The sequence below is a fragment of the Ostrea edulis genome, chromosome 6 (genome assembly GCF_947568905.1).
Source record: "Ostrea edulis chromosome 6, xbOstEdul1.1, whole genome shotgun sequence".
In the NCBI taxonomy this organism is placed as follows: domain Eukaryota; kingdom Metazoa; phylum Mollusca; class Bivalvia; order Ostreida; family Ostreidae; genus Ostrea; species Ostrea edulis.
This window is the reverse complement of record NC_079169.1, coordinates 59677836-59697388: the sequence shown is the minus strand read 5'-3', so window position 1 is coordinate 59697388 and position 19553 is coordinate 59677836. Positions and strand designations below refer to the sequence as shown.

The following is a 19553-nucleotide window of genomic DNA, read 5'->3' as shown; positions in this document are numbered from 1 at the left end:
TCTCTTAATTTATGCATTCCTGACTGGAAATTTTTTGTGTTATTTGTAGAAATTACAAATTGTTTACAAATGATCTATTTGATGTTGGTAGCTTAGATTTACTTAGTGATGTGCACTCAGACTGTTTTTGAATCATTTAATTTTACTTGTAAAACGCAATTTCATTAGTTTATTTGACTTTATCAACATTCTATAATATTATATCAAGTTGACGTCCAGTCCCGTTATAGGACGTCCTAGGAATGACGTAACAATACGTTTGACTATTCTGCTTCCATTTTGTTGCTAGGACAATATTGGTCCGCGTCATATACAATTCATAATTTTATAATGTTGATAAAGTCAAATAAACCAATCAAATTGTGTGTTACATGTAAAATTAAAACTATAACCAGGAAATGATAGATTGTGTATTGTTTAACGTCCCGCTCGAGAATTTTCACTCGTATGGAGATGTCACCATTGCCGCGGTGAAGGGCTGCAAAATTTAGGCCTATGCTCGGCGCTTATGGCCTTTGAGCAGGGAGGGATCCTTATCGTGCCACACCTGCTGTGACACGGGGCCTCGGTTTTTGTGGTCTCATCCGAAGAACCGCCCCATCTAGTCGCCTCTTACGACAAGCAAGGGGGTATTGAGGACCTATTCTAACCCGGATCCCCATGGGCGCAACGAGGAAAAGAGTTCATCTCAATTAACGAGGAAAAGAGTTCACCTCTATTAACGAGGTAAAGAGTTCATCTCTATTAACGAGGAAAAGAGCTCATCTCCATTAACGAGGAAAAGAGTTCATTTCTATTAACGAGGAAAAGAGCTCATCTCTATTAACGAGGAAAAGAGTTCATTAACAGAGATAATGGAGGGATGTCCTTTTGATTACGTCATAAGTCTCCCATACGAGAATTACGATAGGAGGAATGCGCGTGCTTTGAAATAATAACAATAATTTATTTACAGTATACGTGGAGTAACATCATCCTGGTAACTCAAATCAATTCTTTTTTCTGTTCTTATCAAAGAAAGATACTGATCTGAACCAGCACTGCTTAGTTTCTTCAGTATTCAAAGAAAACAGACTAATTTCCATCCCACTCCATGATATAAAATTCTGCTTGTCCATAGCCTCATCAAGCTGAAATTGTGTCTATTTAACTTCAAGCTGATGCGAAGTAACATGGTATTGAGATGTATTTACGGAAATAAGTATTACATGTTATTTGTTTACTTTGAAATACGTTACATTATATATACACATCATGATCTCAAGAAACGGGGATAGAAACGCCATTAGCTCAAATACATCTTTTGCAATTATTTCTGACTGGACCTGAAATGTTTTAGATATTTTGAAACACTCTGTAGCCTAAGCGACGCTTGATGGCTCGAACTTCAATCTTTCGATGTTCTCAATTCCCAATCCCGAATTTCCCCCGCCTTACTAGGAAAATTTACTTTTGACAGTTGAACTCCCAATTTCTCGAAGTAAAATCTAGTTCTCTTGTCTTAGTCTACACTACTAGCTATATTACTTTTAGCACTTTATGGTATAAAATGTAGGCCTGTATAGTTTTATATTGCAACGTAATATTAAACGTTTCACTATATGTTCTCAGCTGTAATTTTAAAAATATTGAATATAAAAAAATTACAAACCCTGAAATGTACACTGTACTGTGTAATACACATCAAAAGCATACTAATTTTCAGGGGTGATTTTTCCTCTTTTCAGAGGAAATCTTGATTAGCACAATTTTCGAAAAAATGAAACTCTGGGTTTGATTTAAAGTGACAGAAAATGATATTTTCCAAGTAGGGTACCGGTAAGGTGTTTTCCTCCCTTTTTGACCAGTTTTCCTCCGATTTCTGAGGAATTCGTTCCGTTCTATTCATAAATTGTTCCGTTCCGTCCACAAATCGTATCGTTCTTTTTGTTTGTTTTTTGTTTCCCACACATAACATGTCAGACACGCCCTGTCCTGTAATCGCCTACAAATTGTGCGAGAATTTAGGAAACGTACAAGTTCATGTTCAATATGATACTTGAGAAAAGGAGCTGTTAGTTACCATTCATAAATAGTAAATGCTTCATAGCTATAAATAAAAACTTCAGATATCTGAATAATGGTACATGTATTTAAGGAGCGTGTTCATATTGAGTAAAATACACGTGCTTGGATATGCTAACTTTGGAACTTATACTCTGCAATTAGGGTTATACTTAATTGTTCTCCTTTGAACAGTTGAATGCTCCCTCAGTGTGTGACAATGAATAATTAACGGTAGCTGTCGTGGACAACATGGGAAGATATGAACAACAATATGTACTACTAACTAGTGTAACTATTAAGTTTATAAAACAACTTGTCGCATGATCACACTGATGACAAGAGTACGTCAAATACCGAAATACACTTACATATACGATTGTACCATTCACACATACTGGCTGCTACACCAGGGCCGTAACTGCCGATGAGGCAGACGAGGCAACTGCCTCGTCTGATTTTTTGGCAAAAAAGAAAATAAAATTATATAAATGTTATATTATAGGATATATGTTTAAAATGAAGACAAGCACCTTTGTCTTTGACACCATATTACGATTCTTTACATAGTACAAATGAAACACAAACATGATAAATTGGGATTTAAAAAGTGTCATTTTCAGTCGTAAAGTCAATCGGCGGCCCCCAATCCCCTGCCTCCCCTGATTTAGAACCCTACTTACGGCCCTGTACACTGACACATAATAGTACCATTCACACATACTGGCTGCTACACTGACACATAATAGTACCATTCACACATACTGGCTGCTACACTGATACATAATAGTACCATTCACACATACTGGCTGCTACACTGACACATAATAGATTGCAGGAGTTTACTGCTATGACCCGTGGTCCGTTTCACTAAATATCTTAAATATTTCTTTTACTAAAATAAAATATTTCCTTTTAAATAAATGTGCAAAGCCAAGTAAGTTAGGTTTTATTAAACGTGAATATATACTTTATATATCAATTCGGAAAAACTGTCTAGATAAGGTGTGCAGAGTTTTGTTTAGCCCATATGTTATAAGACTATTTTCGAGGTGACATATTGTCATGGAATTCATGATTATGTCTATACCATGAAAATTTTATGATTTCAGTATATACTATTATAACAATGATATCTGAAAACATTCGAAAGTAATTTCATTACATTCAATAAATAGAAAAAAAGTTTAGAAAACAAAAATATATTATAGAACATGATAAATCCTGTATTGCATTGAATTGGTGCAGTAAAGAATTTAAAATTAAGTAAGCTATTTAGTTCTGGGCATAATTCGGAACAGTGTGCAGATAACTCGATAATGCGTGTTAGCGCGTTATGATAATTTGCCCAACTTTTCGTGTCATTACCCAACACACGTAATTGCATTTTCTAAATTAAAATGGATTGAAGTTTATCTCATATTCTTTACAGTACACGAATGTAAAACTCTTAAGATAGCAACAGTTGGGGCAGTCTACTTCATACTGGTTTTCACAGGTTTAGCAGTGCTACAGTAATCTCGAGTGTTCTGTAGCGGGGAGAAGGACCGGTTTAGAAGTCCTAACCCCACGTGTTCTGCAGCGGAGAGGAGGACCGGTTTAGCAGTGCTAATCTCGAATGTTCTGTAGCGGGGAGGAGGACCGGTTTACCAGTGCTACAGTAATCTCGAGTGTTCTGTAGCGGGGAGGAGGACCGGTTTAGCAGTCCTAACCCCACGTGTTCTGTAGCGGGGAGGAGGGCCGGTTTAGCAGTGCTAATCTCGCGTGTTCTGTAGCGGGGAGGAGGACTGGTTTAGCAGCGCTAATCTCGAGTGTTCTGTAGCGGAGAGGAGCGCCAGTTTAGCAGTCCTTACCCCACGTGTTCTGCAGCGGGGAGGAGGGCCGGTTTAGCAGTGCTAATCTAGCGTGTTCTGTAGCGGGGAGGAGGACAGGAATACTCTCAATTTTATTGTGGAATAAAACACAAAGTTCAAAAAATGAAGTTTATTGAGAAAAATACAGTGGCATGTACATACATAAATACAAAGGAATGTCATTAGATGACGTAATATACCTGTACATGTATATACATGCAATTTGTTCGGATGCTCCCTGAGATGAACTCAGAATGACTTGGATGGATTGATAGTTCATTACATGAAATAGTTCTTTATTCTTCTAGTTATCATGCTGGATATCTAAAAAGAAAGGAAAGGAAAAGACCAGGCATGAAAAAGTGTTTTTGGAGAATCTAAACGTTTGCCAATATTATGATAAGCTCTCAGTCCCGATTCCTACCAATATGTATACTCTTACTCGATGCATCCCCCATCCCTTCCAATTTACCTTCTCACCAAAAATTCTAATCGTACGTTATCAGTAGCAAGGCCCCCCCCCCTCTCTCTCTCTCTCTCTCTCTCTCTCTCTCTCTCTCTCTCTCTCTCTCTCTCTCTCTCTCTCTCTCTCTCTCTCTCTCTCAGAAATGGATATTAACCGGCAAACCGGACAGACAGGCACACGAATAACCGAACCAAACAAAATCATTATAGATAACAGTATCCCATCATTTCCTATACTCAGTTACCACACCGAATGTGGCAGCATGGCGAGATATTTTATCGTCATCAAAAGCAAGTTTTTAAAACTTGTCCCTAGATGGTCGAGCGGTCTAGCGCGGTATTAACTGCTGGGAAGTTTGATTCCGGTGGTCGTGAGTTCAACCCCCTGGGTGGAGCGGAAGTGAGTAACCACATAAAGTAAAACTCCTAACTTTCAAACCACTGTAGATAGAAATTGAAACTTTATATGTGTTACAAATACAATATTATTTATGTTATGCATGTAGAAGTTGAGATAAAAATCTTTTTGAGATATGAAAAATAAACTTTAAAACTGCTGTAAAAAGTGCTATAATGGTGTAGAACACATTGCCCCCCCCCCCCCCCCCCCAATTCAAGTCATTTGTACTTCTGTACACCCGTATTCAAGTTGTATCAACATTGATTCTTTTGAGAGTCGAATCACCGATTCTACGGCCATATTCGTACATCTTCACTTAAATCTGCACAATGTATAATTAATGTTGATATAGCTATTGTCTCCAGTGTTATTGATTATTGTATAGCCAATGTAGATTTTCTCACTTTAATATCTGATTTTGGTGTATTACCCTTCACTTCTGTTCTATCTGATGTACATGTGGAAAAGCAATTGTTAATGCTAAATGTAATGATGTAAATAGTAATTAACTGTATATAATGGGAATGACGATAAGAACAAGAGGCTCATGGGCCACATCGTTCACCTGAGTCACCTTGGCTCATATTTAAAGATTTTTTCTATATATTTGTATGCAAAACTTTAACCCCTCTTGTGACCCCATCCTACCCCCGGGGGCCATGATTTTAACAAACTGAAATCTGACATATGTCAGAAAGCTTTCATGTAAATATCAGCTTTTCTGGCTCAGTGGTTCTTGAGAAGAAGATTTTTAAAGATTTTTTCCTATATATTTGTATCAAATTGTATGTAAAACTTTGATCCTCTATTGTGACCCCATCATACCCCCAGGGGGCATGATTTGAACAAACTTGAATCTGCATTATCTCAGAAAGCTTTCATGTAAATTTTAGCTTTTCTGGCCTAGTGGTTCTTGAGAAGAAGATTTTTAAATGACCCCACCCTATTTTTGCAGTTTTGTGATTATCTCCCCTTTGAAAGTGACATGGCCCTTCATTTGAACAAACTTGAAAGTCCTTCACCTAAGGATGCTTTGTGGCAAGTTTGGTTGAAATTGGCCCAGCGATTCTTGAGAAGAAGTCGAAAATGTGAAAAGTTCACCACGACGCCGACGCCAACGACGACAGACAACGGACAAATTTTGATCAGAAAAACTCACTTGAGCCTTTGGCTCAGGTGAGCTAAAATGAGTACAGTCAAAGTGTAGCTGATCGGAAGGATGAGATTGACAGTATAGTTGACAGATTATTATTAATTAGTACTGATGAGGTGAATAGTGACTTAATGAAGTAACAGTTTCGACTATTCCTGTTTCCTCTACAAAACAAGTTCTTGGCACTAAAGTTCAATATGTTAACTTTCTGGGGAAAAAAACGCGGTTTAGGAAATATTGTAAAAATGCACGATACAACTTTAGAAAAGCAGAGAATGTATAAAAATATGGTGGTGAAATAGTCAAAAATGATTTATATGTGAAGGAGAGAAGATACATGTATTACCAAACTTTGAAGAAGTCATCAGTCAACAATCATAAATCTAAATTAAAAACCAAACTTGGTACTTTAAGATCCAGAAATCCAAAAGAATATTGGAAGATTATTAATAGCAATTACCCAAAACCAAAATTAAATATATCAATTAATGAATTGTATGAATTTTTCAAAGAATTGAATGCTGATGGTTATGATCAAATAAACCCAGATTATGTCTTGTCTTTAGAAGAAATGAATGTACTATCTACAAATGTACTATAAATGTAAATATTGATATTAATGAACCTATATCTGAGAATGAAATATTGAAATATGTGAAGTCATTGAAGCGAGAGAAAAAAACCATGTGGTGAAGACTGTGCATGTATATATAATAAATATAAATTCCATAGATCCCTTAATGCCTGTTTATTTTGCTTTGTTTAATACTAATTTTGACGGAGGTGTATTACCTAATAATTGGTTATTAGGAAACATTGTTCCAATCTACAAAAACAAAGGTGATGTCAATGATCAAACAATGACCGACCAATTACGCTTATCAGTTGTGAAGTTATTTACCTCGATATTAACCCAAAGATTAACAGCATATGTTGACACCGCAGAAATTCTTCTGGAAAATCAAGTTGGGTTTAGGAAAAAAAAATTACTCCACTGTTGATCATATTTTTTCTTTCTATAGCCTCATTGAATATTGTGCATTTATTGATTTCGTAAAGGTGTTCGACTCCGTTTGGAGATTGGGCTTGTAGAACAAAATTTTGAATATTTTAGTCAATGGAAAATGCTTGAATGTAAATACAATGCTATTAAGGCAAGAATTAAGACAAATAATGTTTTCTCTGAAAGTTTTCCATGTACTAAAGGAGTTAGACAAGGTGAAAACATTTACCCTTTTTATTTTCAATATTTTTGAATGCCCTTGAGAATTTCCTATCAATCCATGGATCGAGGGGGCTAGAAACAGTTTCAAATTTATATGAAAATGAATTTGATATATTTTAAAATTGTTTGTGTTATTATATGCGGGTGACACGATCCCGTTATCTGAATCTAAAGAGGATTTACAGTACCAACTAGATATTTTTGGTGAATACTGCTCATTTTGGCACTTCAAAATTAAGGAAGGAAAAAGTAAGGTAATGATTTTTGGTAGGGGGAGACAACCAACCTATTTAAAGTTTGTATATAACGGTTCTAATATTGAAATTGTAAATAATTTCAAGTATTTAAGTGTATTATTTTCAAGAACAGGGGCGTTTCGAGATCATGTTAAATATTCATATGACAAAGCTATGTACATTGTAATTTCTAAATGTAGAAACCATAATATACCAACTGATTGTCAATTAGATTTATTTAATAAAATTATTTCAACGTTTTTATTGTATAGCTGTGAGAGGGTTTCTCAAACAAAGATATAGTAGAGAAATTACATTTGAAATTTTGTAAATATATTTTGAATCTTAGTAACTCTACTCCAAATTATATGGTTTATATATCCTTTAGCTTTAAATATAAAGGCACGAATGATTACGTTCTGGGCAAAATTGGTATATTTTAATAAATTGTGTTCTAAATTAAACTTTCTTTTACATAAAATAACCTGTACATCTTGGATGAAATATATTTTTTAAAATATCCTTGACGAATATGGATTATCCTATATTTGGTCGTCTCATACATTTCCTAGTGTAAACTGGTTACGAAATACTGTTTATAAAATATTGTATGATCACTTTGTACAGAAATGGCAGTGATATTTCTAAATCGCCTAAAGCAATCAACTATATAGAATTTAAAAAAAAAAACGCGTTTAGAAAGTTATCTCATACACCCCCAAACAAAAATATGTAAATATAGATGCTTTGATGTCAAACTACCAACTGAAACTGGTAGATGGCATATTCCAAGATGGGAAAGAAAATGTACACTTTGTGATTTAGATGAAATTGGAGATGAATATATCTTAGTTTATGAGATTAAAGTCATTGTCATAAAAATGGAACTTTCGATAGCAGCGATAATAAGGATATTACAACTAACTAGACAACTCCTAAACAATCTTATGTTTTATTGACGTGTCTACGAAAGCCTTGACGGGAAAAAAGCGCTGCTTTCTGTAGGGATACCGCAGGTAAACAAACAACCAAAACCCGATCATATTGTACACGAGTTTCTTTCCGGATTGTACGACAAGTTAATCCAATATAATGCCTTTCATATGCACTGATCGAACTGATTGACTTCTCAAATTTTGCAGTTCATGATGCATGAATGAGTTACAATACTAGTAACTAAACAAACCGTTGGGAGTACAAATACACTAATGAGTATGGGAGAACCTCGGCTGATATTAGAATTGATGAGGTTCGTCTGTTCCACGTGATACCTTAACACTGTAGTTGAAAAAATAAACAATTTTCCCCAGAAGGATAGACATTTCCAGACTGCTGTTTCAATCAATTGCCTGGAATTTTGTCGTACTACAAAATCGATAGTGTTTTTTTTTTTTTTTTTTTTTAATTCTAAACGTTTTCTAGAATGACATATATCTCATATTTCATTTGTTGCATGTCAGACAGCAAAATGTGCATATTTGTGCATATGATTTTTACTTTAAAGAAACACTACAGCTCATTTTGCGCAAAAATCATGAGATGATAATTTTCCCAAAGCTTTCTCAAATTTTGTTGCATAGTTGAATAAATGAACTTTGCAAAAATAACAATTATCTAAAGTTGAAAATTCTCGTTTTTAACGCAAAAATTAATACTTTTGATGGCCTATACAGAAAAACATTGACTCTCCTCCTCCCGGTCTTCAGACGCATGCGCATATACAGACATAAATGCAGCATGTCGTCAAGTGAGACTGTAGTGGATAGACCCAGAATTATGACAGATCCTGCGAGAAAAGATGTAAAAATAGAACGAGATATATCTCATACGTGAACTACAATTTATATTGGAATCAGAATGACCGTTAGAAAACCAAGAGCTAGGAGACACACACGCAGGACTCACTGGCGAATACAGGAGTTCCAAGGAGGGATGTGAAAATCAAGTATTGGCTAAAATGATCAGCCATTATGGGTGCCAAATCTGGAGTTCTACTCACAATTTGTGGCGAAAAAGGGGAGGGGGTCCTACCCCTTCTAAGTCTGTCATTGGGACTAGTAAAGACACTGCTTTAAAAGTAAATGCTATTTTAAGCTGAATACATTTTGTATTGCTTGTAGGAGTTATGAGATTGATCACTGTTCGTTATCTTCACCTTGCATGTACGTCACATGTTACTTTTAAAAAAAACCATTGGTCAATAGAAACATAGAGGGGTTATTTAATCATAAGAGGCAGGGTATAATTTCATACTTGAAAGGCGAGTGTGGACCCTCTAAAGGGTATTTCACAACATCGTTGCTGTCATTCAAAAGCACGTGATGTGAATAAGCATTTAAAAGTCCGAGTCAGTATGAAGAAACCTTTTAATTCCAGATGATCTTCAAAGCGCAGTTGAGGGAAAATTGATGCATTTTAATAGTTAAAAAATTGTCAGTATCAATATTATATTTATTATTTTATCAATACGTGTTTAAAAAAAACACTTGATTAAAATGTGGAAAATGAGCTGTAGTGTCTATTTTTAAAAAGTGTCACTACCTCTGTCTAGAATTTTCACATTTAATGCAGGATTTTTGGTTAGTTAACAATATATTGTGAAAGCACAGAAAACCTACCGTCCATTCTTTACATGCGTCATCGGACCACCAACTTTGATAATCAACAACTTGTGCAGGGATTGAGTCGTTATGTAAAGCCCGACATAAGTAACAAAACTGATTCCACATGGTGTCACCGTGGACTACGTAATGCGTTTTACGCCAATCAAAATAACTGCTATATTCTATGTCGTTATTATTTAGATAATCCAAATATTTGGCTAAATCGCTCATGCTGGGAAAATCATGCACATTAATGTAAGATTTGGGCGGAGCGTTGCTGGGAACTTGTTCTGGAATCCAGTTGACAATTGGTATGCTTTCCATATATAAACCATTCCAAAACTTTTCTGAAATATAATCTTTACAATTGCTGTTTTCAAAGGTGATTGCAAACTTATACGGCTTCAACATTTCCCCACAAGTACTGTTTCTGGGGCACGTAAGATTTCCACATCTTCCGTACAGATCTATGGGTGTGTATTGTCTCAACTTTTTAATATAGCTAAATCTTCCCGCATCATCAACACAATTACTTATAATAGCATACGTCATCTTTGTTTTGCCTTCTGCATAATTCTTATTAGCAAGTTTTTTACGTTTCACCTCTGCAATATTTGCGTCCAATGGTGCCGCGCGTCCATATGGTGCATATACAGTGGCATCTTTCCGGAAAGACAAAGTCCAATTGAAAGCATACCGAGAATATCTTAAACTCCGGCCTGTATAATACAAATGCGGTGGCGGTTCTGCGGAGTGAACAACCCAAACTTGATGAGGAGATCGATAAGTGGGCGGAGTTTCCCAAAAGTACATATCCAGCAGGTGAAAGACCACGGCGTCGACATCTTTAATGGAAGACCTGTCATCAGTGACTGAACACTTGAAATCACAAGAATTATCAAGAATATTCCTGACAGGTTTTACCCAGTTAATATCAAAATGAAACTTCGTCCACAACAAAATTCGCTTTTCTGTCCTGTTGACGGAGTATTTCTTATCGAATAAAAACACATGTGGTTTGGATCCCCTGTAAGTTATTTGGTATCGAACCGGAAGCTCTGTGTAGTAAAGGTACAGGAAGCTCGACATCAGGAAGATCAAACTCACCGCTAAAATCACTCGATTGTTCAGACATCTGAAGAGGATTTCATACGCTCTCTTTCTCCAGTTCCTCCGATTCATTTTGAATCATGGAGTCTGAAATTATATAATCAGTAGCATAATATGCTGACCTGTTACATTCTTATTTGACCGTACGTGTGTTAAACGATAATTTCAAATTATTCCGTAACTTCCATATCCTCTTCATCCTACTGTTATATATTATATGCACTAAGTTCCAACAACACCCGATACCTAGAAGTGTCGGATCCACAACATGAATACAAGATCAAATGCCAAAAATCATACACAGCACTAAAATAATCAACGACACGAACATACAGATTGTTAAATTTTCGGGACGACCCGTCCCTTCTTCAGGACAAACGGAAAGGTTTACATACATTGTCAAATTTTCGGGACATGTAAACCTTTCCGTTTGTAAACCTTTCCGTTTGTCCTGAAGAAGGGACGCGTCGTCCCGAAAATTTGACAATCTATATATATCATGTACTAGCAGTACTTAACGACACCCAACAATCCAATCAAATTCTCATCTTAACGACACCCAACAATCCAATCAAATTCTCATCTTTGCGGAAGGACCTGTCCCTTTACAAAGACAAGCATCAATAGTTTTACATAAGATGGCTTAAGATGGTAAAAATATTCAAAACAAGCTAGCGCTAGACCTATACAAAAGCTATAGAAACGTATTTACACTACAAATTACATGTGTACTGTTTTTCACTTGCTATTCAATATATGAAGGCAGATTATCAAGCATGGGTATGATTGGAAATCGTCTCTCAGGATGTGAGGATTCTAAAAGTATGGAAAAATCACACGTCTCTCAGGATACGAGGATTCTAAAAGTATGGAAAAATCAAACAATGTAAGAAAATATATTTTACTAAGAATTACTTACTATAAAACACTATCGATGAGAGATGAAGTAATTCTGAGTATTCCTGAAAAACAAAATGAAACTCCGGACGATGCAAAACAGACACCTTTTTCATTTATGAGAAAGTAATGAAGGTTAAAATGGAAACAGTAAATGGCACATCAGTTGTAAGAAATCGTCGTTCTTGTCCCCCGAATATCACAAGAAGAAAAGAAACCTCTTGCAGAGTTTGGCTATCAAGAGCGGTGTGGAATTGTGCGCTCATACTTCGTACTCTTAACATGTCAAAGATACAGATTATGATAATCTAGAACACTCCTCCGGAAGTGATAGGCACAAAAATGGCTATATTTAATGTTAAAGGACGCGAAAAAGAAGAAACAAAGTTAGAATAGTGATAGATGAGCAATACATTGACGGGAACGTGTACGCCCCACAATCCAATGAGTCGACATTGTACGAATGGAGAACCACTGCCAGCTACAAATTTGTGGCTGGGAAGTCCATATTCACATAATTATCTTTTCTAATATATCTGAATTCATTAGTACTAGATACATGTAATTGTGTTAAGACTTAGTATTAAAAAACCCGAAAGTATGTGGTTCGATGAATTGTTTCCGCACTTAAACATGATTGATTGATTGGATATTGTTTAACGTCCCCCTCGAGAATATTTCACTCAGACATAAGAAGATTAAACTAAAACAAAACGCACTTCATCTTCCATTTCATTTTTATTACTTAAATTACAAATTAGTTGAGACTGATCAAGAAACTATAAAAACAAAACCTATCAATCTAATCAAAATGGAAAACAATCCATTAAATGAAACAGGTAACACCACGCATCTCTAGGTTCGATTAGAAATAGACCAAATGCAACATATTTCGCCAAAATGTAGTTACATTACCTGAGAGTTATCAGTGTTCCATTTTGAAATGCATATTCGTCCACAATACTGATGGAAAAGGAACAGATGTTGTTTTGATTTCGAACAGAGCTCACTACTGCAGGTGAGATTTATAAAATGTCGCATTGTGAATACATTGAAAGTAAATGCCAAGACAACGCGTTTTATGCTTCTGATGCGAGCTTTCGTAAGTTGCTAGAAGAATGTCTGCGTTCCTCGACAGTACCAGGTGCACGCTCAGTGCGTCGCGTTACGGATACACAAATTAAAAAAAACGAGGGCAACAAGGTATCTTGTTTACGGAGTTCACCGACCTGTGAAGTCGATTGTAAATGGGCTGCCGAGAAAAACCTTAAATAAGTGAAAATTCAAGAACAACAGTGGGGTTGAGTCGTATTCACCTCACCCTGATTGTATATTGATAACTCTAGTGACAGGAACTACAAGTTTTTGCGTATTTTAGCATTATCTATGATTTGTTTTGTAACCCTACAGACACTGCTAGTTGTGTTACACCTGTCATACCTGTGGAATTTACGACTTCTTTACAAATTCTGAATTCAAATGTCAAAATTATATCTTGTCAATGGATATTTATAGAATACGTAAAATTGCTAAATTCAGAATGACAAATCACCGCTTACCAATAGAAACTGGGCTAGTATTCCCAGAGCAGATAGAAAGTGTAATTTGTGTTATTTTGAAATAGGCGACGAATCTCCTTATATTTTCATGTGAAAATTTAAAAAGATTTCAGAAAAATGTACTTACCGCAAAAATTTCATCAGACCAAACATTTTAAAATTTCACGATTAATTTTCTTTTACGAATTTCAAATTATTGTTGAATTTATCTAGATTTATTGAAACTATTGTAGCGGTCAGCCAGGTTTAATCGCCAGTGGCCAGATAGCTCAGTTGATAGAGCACCTGACTAGAGATTCTGGGGGCCCGGGTTCGAATCACGATCTGTTCCGTTGCATTTTCTCCCTTCCTGTTACATCTGATGCCGTAGACCAGCCCATGGAACTGACAGGTAAAAATGCCTGCCAGGGGATTAAGATCCTGGGTTGATGTCTTCAAGGGCGAAGACATTTAAGGAGGGAGGAATGTAGCGGTCAGCCGGTTTCGATCGCCGGTGACCAGATATCTAAGTTGGTAGAGCACGTGATTAGAGATTCAGTGGGGGTGGGGTTCAAATCCCGGTCTGGTCCGTTGCATTGCACTATAAATCAGGTGGTCAACCCTTAAAGTTGAAGTTGGTTTGCCGATTATATTCAGTAATCTTCATTACTGTATATGTATATGTACCTCAACACGCATGTATATATCAATTGTATTGTGATTATCTCTGTATGTTCTATGTCAGGTTTATGAATATAAATGAACTGAATTGGTACACCTGTTATACCTGTGCCAAGTAAGTGCACGAGTGTTCGATGTGTATTGCTGTGTGGTTTCTTTACCTAAATTACACAACCAAAATCCTTTTATAATTGTGGCGGTCAGTCGGGTTCGATCGCCAGTAGTACAGGTGAAGAAATATAAAAAAAAAATGCCCTCGTATAACAAAATTTCAAAGAGACAGTTTTGTTCATTCTAAAATTATTTTGTTTCACGAAGGCAGTTTGTCTGAAATTCAGGGATACCCCTGTACTTTAACGCTAAAAATCATATAAAATACGTATTGCTTTATCTAAAACTAAAATTATTTTAACTAATTCTTGTCAATACCCATCTTTTAGGCTTATTTTCAAAAATGTTTGAATCAAGACTTAAGTTCCAATTATTTTTATTATATATTGAAGGATTATTTACTGATCTTTCACGCAACTTAACATCAGAACGCAACACGTTCTCTATGATTCCCAGATTTATATTTATATTTTTTTCACGTCTTTTCCTTTGACTACTTTTATTTATCAATGTACATATGTTACTATTGTACCCCATGTACCAATAATTGTTTGAGAGAATATGCTGTACTTGAACTTGTTTCTTAAGGTTGGGTAGAAGTGTAAAACTAGTTACCATCGACCTTGCTTCTTGGACGGTGCCAGGCGAGTGCGTGCATTAAAGCGGATCAATGTGAAATTCAATGAATGGTGGAAATGCTTTTTAAAAGTAGGATTGCCTCAAACGACTCATTATACCAGATATTGAATAGTCCTTAGTGCTTCACACTTCAACCATTGCCGTCTTAATCAAAGTTCTCTAAAGCGCTTAACATTGATTAGAAGAAATCCAAGTCCGTGCTCTCCTACCAAAGCTGAACTGAAGGAAGGTCAAGTTCATTTATTTTCTCTAATTCACACTAGCGTGATAAAGGCCGGGACTGGGTATACTGTACTAATGATCTGCTTTTAAAAGTCAATGAACCTATCGGTAAATATCAGGGTTAAGGCCAGATGATATAAACACATTTTTCTACCTTAAGCACTGAAGAGTTCCCATAGTAAAAAATATTTTGGTTGGTAATAAATATTCACTTACCAAAAATGCTCTCAGATCTTCTCTACGTGTGACGACGTATTGCGAAATCTTGAAATATTCGTGTTTCGAAACATCCTATTCAATACTCAGACCAAGCTTACCTCCAGTCATTTAAATCGAACTACCCCATTGTTGACGTTAATTATCTCGAGGTAGGATGAATTTATAGACCGTGTGAAGGATTAGTATGGACAAAGTACAATTAATATCAAGAAAGATTTGTTACAGGAAGCCTGGAATGGAGTATTATGATGTCGATGACAATGGGTTCTTCATTCCTTTTGATTCGGACTTTTAAAAATTCACAATGATATATTAATATTTCGTATACCGCGTTCATAGATATAAATCTAAAATATTTAAGGTCTGGTTAGGCTGTAAACAAATACCGTATGTGTTTTGAGAAACTTTTTTCTCCGTTGATTTTATTGACTTGTATCCGAACAAGGTCTAATATTTAGTAAGAAGTCTCAATTAATAATCTGGAACTGGAGTCATAACCATTGAAAAAGTTTCAAGTTTCTTTATTCACTCAAACCAACAATACGTGGTACATGAGGTCAAGTACATGTGATACATTCCAATGGGAAAAGAGATAAAGGGAAAAGAGACACAAACATAATCATGTTCACATAAGGGCAGGACAGAAAAGAAGGAAGCGAGAAAAAAATAAATAGAATATATGTTTGAGTTATGGGGGACAGACTATATCGTATATTTTTGTTACAAACAAACATAGGTTTCTCAATTTTTAAACACTTGTAGTTTACATTATTTCAGAAAATTTAACCACATTTGGGTTTGTACAATACCTTGAATGTAAAAATTGTTTTCTTATGGCACACATTGATTTGCATTCTAAAATAAAATGAAACTCGTCTGCAATTTGACCTGAATTACAAAGTGTACAAACTCTTTGATTCAAAGGAATATTTGTCCAGCGACTTTCAATTCAAAATTGGGAATCTATATCAATTTTTGATTGAAGCATAATGAAAACAAATGTTATATGCAATTTCCGAGGTACTCAATAATTGTTTCCCTTTTGTTAGGTCATCTGAGTCACCCAGGTGACCTCCTATTGTCGTTGGACCTCATCCGTCGTCGTGTGTTGAGCGTCGTCCGTTAGGAATTTCCATTTTTAACTTCTTGAAAAAATACAAGGCTAATTGTTAACCTTTTTAGGGGATAAGAGAAATGTAAATTATGAAACTTATGATCTTAGCTCCCCAAGGGCCTCATGGGTTGGGGCCAAAACTGCAAAAAATGCCACGTTTTCAAAATCTTTATTCCCACATAAGTGGGAGAAAAACAAAGTCCATGAAGATCTCTTCCTAAATTGTGAAAATCACGATCCATGTGTTAGGGGTTTAGGCCCTAGAGAAATGGGCCAATATGGCTCTCATGTGAAGATGTATTAAATCTAAGAAAAATCTTCTTCACTATTCCTAGACATGTGTCAGAAAAACTAAATGCATGGTTATGATGTGCATGAAGCTCTCTATCTAACTTGTGTGGAATTCATTACCTCTGGGTCAGGGATTCACGCCCTGGGTGGGACCAATATAGCCTTAAATCTTAAAAACTCTTCTCTACTCTCATTTGTGCATGAGAAAAACTAAATGCATAGTAATGATGCCCATGAGGCTTTCTGTCTAAGTTGTGGAAATCATGGCACTTGGGTTGAAGGTTTAGGCCCTAGGGTTTCAAAAAATGCAATAAATCTTAGAAAATCTTTTTCTCTACTTCCTCAGCAAAACTCTCATATGTATTGTGACAATTGTTTTCTGTGCATAACGATTCTGACTATATCCATGGCCTTTATGGTCAGTTCAGTTGAGACTTGAGGGGAGGGGATAGCTGGACCATATCATAGTGAATATGTGCTCTGTTATTATAGAAAATCTACTTTGACTTACTGTGTATTGTAGATTTCACGGGTCTTTCGGACATGACCTTGAAAGCGGAGGTGGCGACAGGCGTTGGCATAATAAAGAGCCCTCACTGCTGCGGCCCTGAGCGCTAAGCATTGGTCTAAATTAGTGGTACTTCACCTACACCTGGTGACGTCTCAATATAAGTGAAAAATTCTCGAGGGGACGTAAAACAATCAATTAATCTATTCAACTACGTCTTGGAAATTTTACCTACAAAGCTAAGAAATAGGTCACGGTGAATTAGGTCACCGTGACGTCATGACAGTTTCCGAAACGGACTAGGCCTAAGTGTTTTTAGCTGACGAGAAAGGCCAGATGGTTGATAATACTACAGTAAAAAATATTACGCGTATTTAGTTCGATGTTGATTGATTATATTAACTGCATTGAATACACAGTCCAAGAAAACTACACATTCATGAAAGCAGATTATTTGTGCATCGCCCTGTTTGTTTACATGTGTATGAAAGGTGAAGATAACGAACAGTGATCAATCTCATAACTCCTACAAGCAATACAAAATAGAGATTTGGGCAAACACGGACCCCTGGACACACCAGAGGTAGGATCAGGTGCCTAGGAGGAGTAAGCATCCCTTGTCGACCGGTCACACCCGCCGTGAGCCCTATATCCTGATCAGGTAAACGTAGTTATCCGTAGTCAAAATCAGTGTGCCAAGAACGGCTTAACAATCGGTATGAAACACGTCAGACAGCATTTGACCTAATGATAGGTTGTATTGACGAACTAAATCGTTATAACGACTATAAAATTTGCGAAATGCTGACTTCAATCGAACAAATTCTAGACTGTTGAAGCTCTTGTGTCGATTTCGGAATGCAGATGATGATTTATATTGCATGATACAACATATTATATTATTTTTCATGATTATGAAACGGAATTATTAGTTATCGACTCTACAGCTGTACTAGAAAAACAGTGCAAGTCAGATGTGTATCAAATTTCCCCATAATCAGTTACTTCGTATGTAGATATATCGTAGAATAATGACCGCGGCATTCCTTTGATCTGACCAAAAACCGAGATAGAATCAAAAGGAATACATGTAAACCCTTATTATAACTAGAATAACAAATATCTGTCGTATACAAATTGATCCACGTCAATGCTCTTCTATACGGCCTACTAATATCAATTGCATATTTTGAAGTTTTTAGAGTATTCCTAGGTAAATATATCGGTGTAGTCAAGTAGTGTGAACTAAGCTTTCCAAGTGTAGATTTCTAAGTAAATCTATCGGTGTAGTCGAGTAGCGTGAATTAAGAACCCTGGCATAAACCTGTGCGTGTACATATTTTCAGTAATCGTTATACAAATAGTAGGTCTACCGGAGTTTTTTAGTTGAGAAAATCTCTCTTCAACACCAACAAAATTCTCTTGTCTGTTTAATCATTAGGCATTGGATTGGGTGTATAGGGATCTATTCAATAAGTCTATTTAAAGTGTAGCCGTGAAGCTATACACGATCCTTTACTCTGTTCGTTGAAATATGTCGATCATCATTCACTATTAAGACAAACAGTAGTATTAGTATAATTTTATTTGAAAAATTGACAAGACTAAATCTTTTTTTTTTTTTTTTTTTTGGTGTTTTATTAAATCTATCTAATTCTCGAGAGGAATCTTAAACAATATGTTTGTAATTGTTAATCTTCATTATTTCTCCACATGTACATACTATATACATTATTTACTAAGCATGGTATAAATGATACGATAGAGAGAACATATAACGAATATCAGCACTAATCCTGTACAAAACAATGAATTATTTACATCCATCTACAGGTGAACTGCGAAAACAGATATTAAATCACACGCGCTTCCTTCGACTAGCCTTGCACCCGAGACCTTCCGAGTGCAAGCACGAAGGCCTGGAATCCTCCCGTCCAATGGCTGAGCTCCATGTGAAAATCAACATGGCGGCTAGTAAGGTAAACAAACATAAACGCACTTAAGTTTTGACCAAATTGGCATTTTCTTGCTGGTTCACATGCAAATAAATTACATGAATACAATTTATGCCTCATATTCTACGCTGTAGAAGCATTATACGGCCTTGGACCAATGGTTAACAGCCAAACTTGAGTATTACAATATCACCATGACCACAACACGTTTGCGATTCATCTCCGTTTATGTTGAAACATGATCAATGCATACAGGCGTTATAAGTACGAGTAAATTATTCACTATGCTA

At 36.0% G+C, this 19553-nt stretch overlaps 1 protein-coding gene across 5 annotated transcripts; it reads right to left on the bottom strand.

Annotated features, from left to right (window-relative positions):
* Nucleotides 1–4011: 4011 nt before the first annotated feature.
* On the bottom strand, nt 4012–15526 carry LOC125645609 (glycoprotein 3-alpha-L-fucosyltransferase A-like). Of its 5 annotated transcripts, none has more exons than XM_048871222.2 (4): nt 15393–15505; nt 12008–12050; nt 9994–11175; nt 4012–4220 (listed from the first exon to the last, which is right to left on the bottom strand). In XM_048871222.2, the coding sequence occupies exons 3-4, from the start codon at nt 11158–11160 to the stop codon at nt 4176–4178; spliced, it is 1212 nt and encodes a 403-aa protein (XP_048727179.1). In that variant the 5' UTR covers nt 11161–11175; nt 12008–12050; nt 15393–15505; the 3' UTR covers nt 4012–4175. The 5 variants fall into 5 exon arrangements, with proteins under 5 accessions (XP_048727179.1, XP_048727180.1, XP_048727178.1 ...); XM_048871223.2 differs by lacking the exon at nt 15393–15505 and adding an exon at nt 12901–13170; XM_048871221.2 differs by lacking the exon at nt 12008–12050 and having other exon boundaries at nt 15393–15526.
* Nucleotides 15527–19553: the final 4027 nt, after the last annotated feature.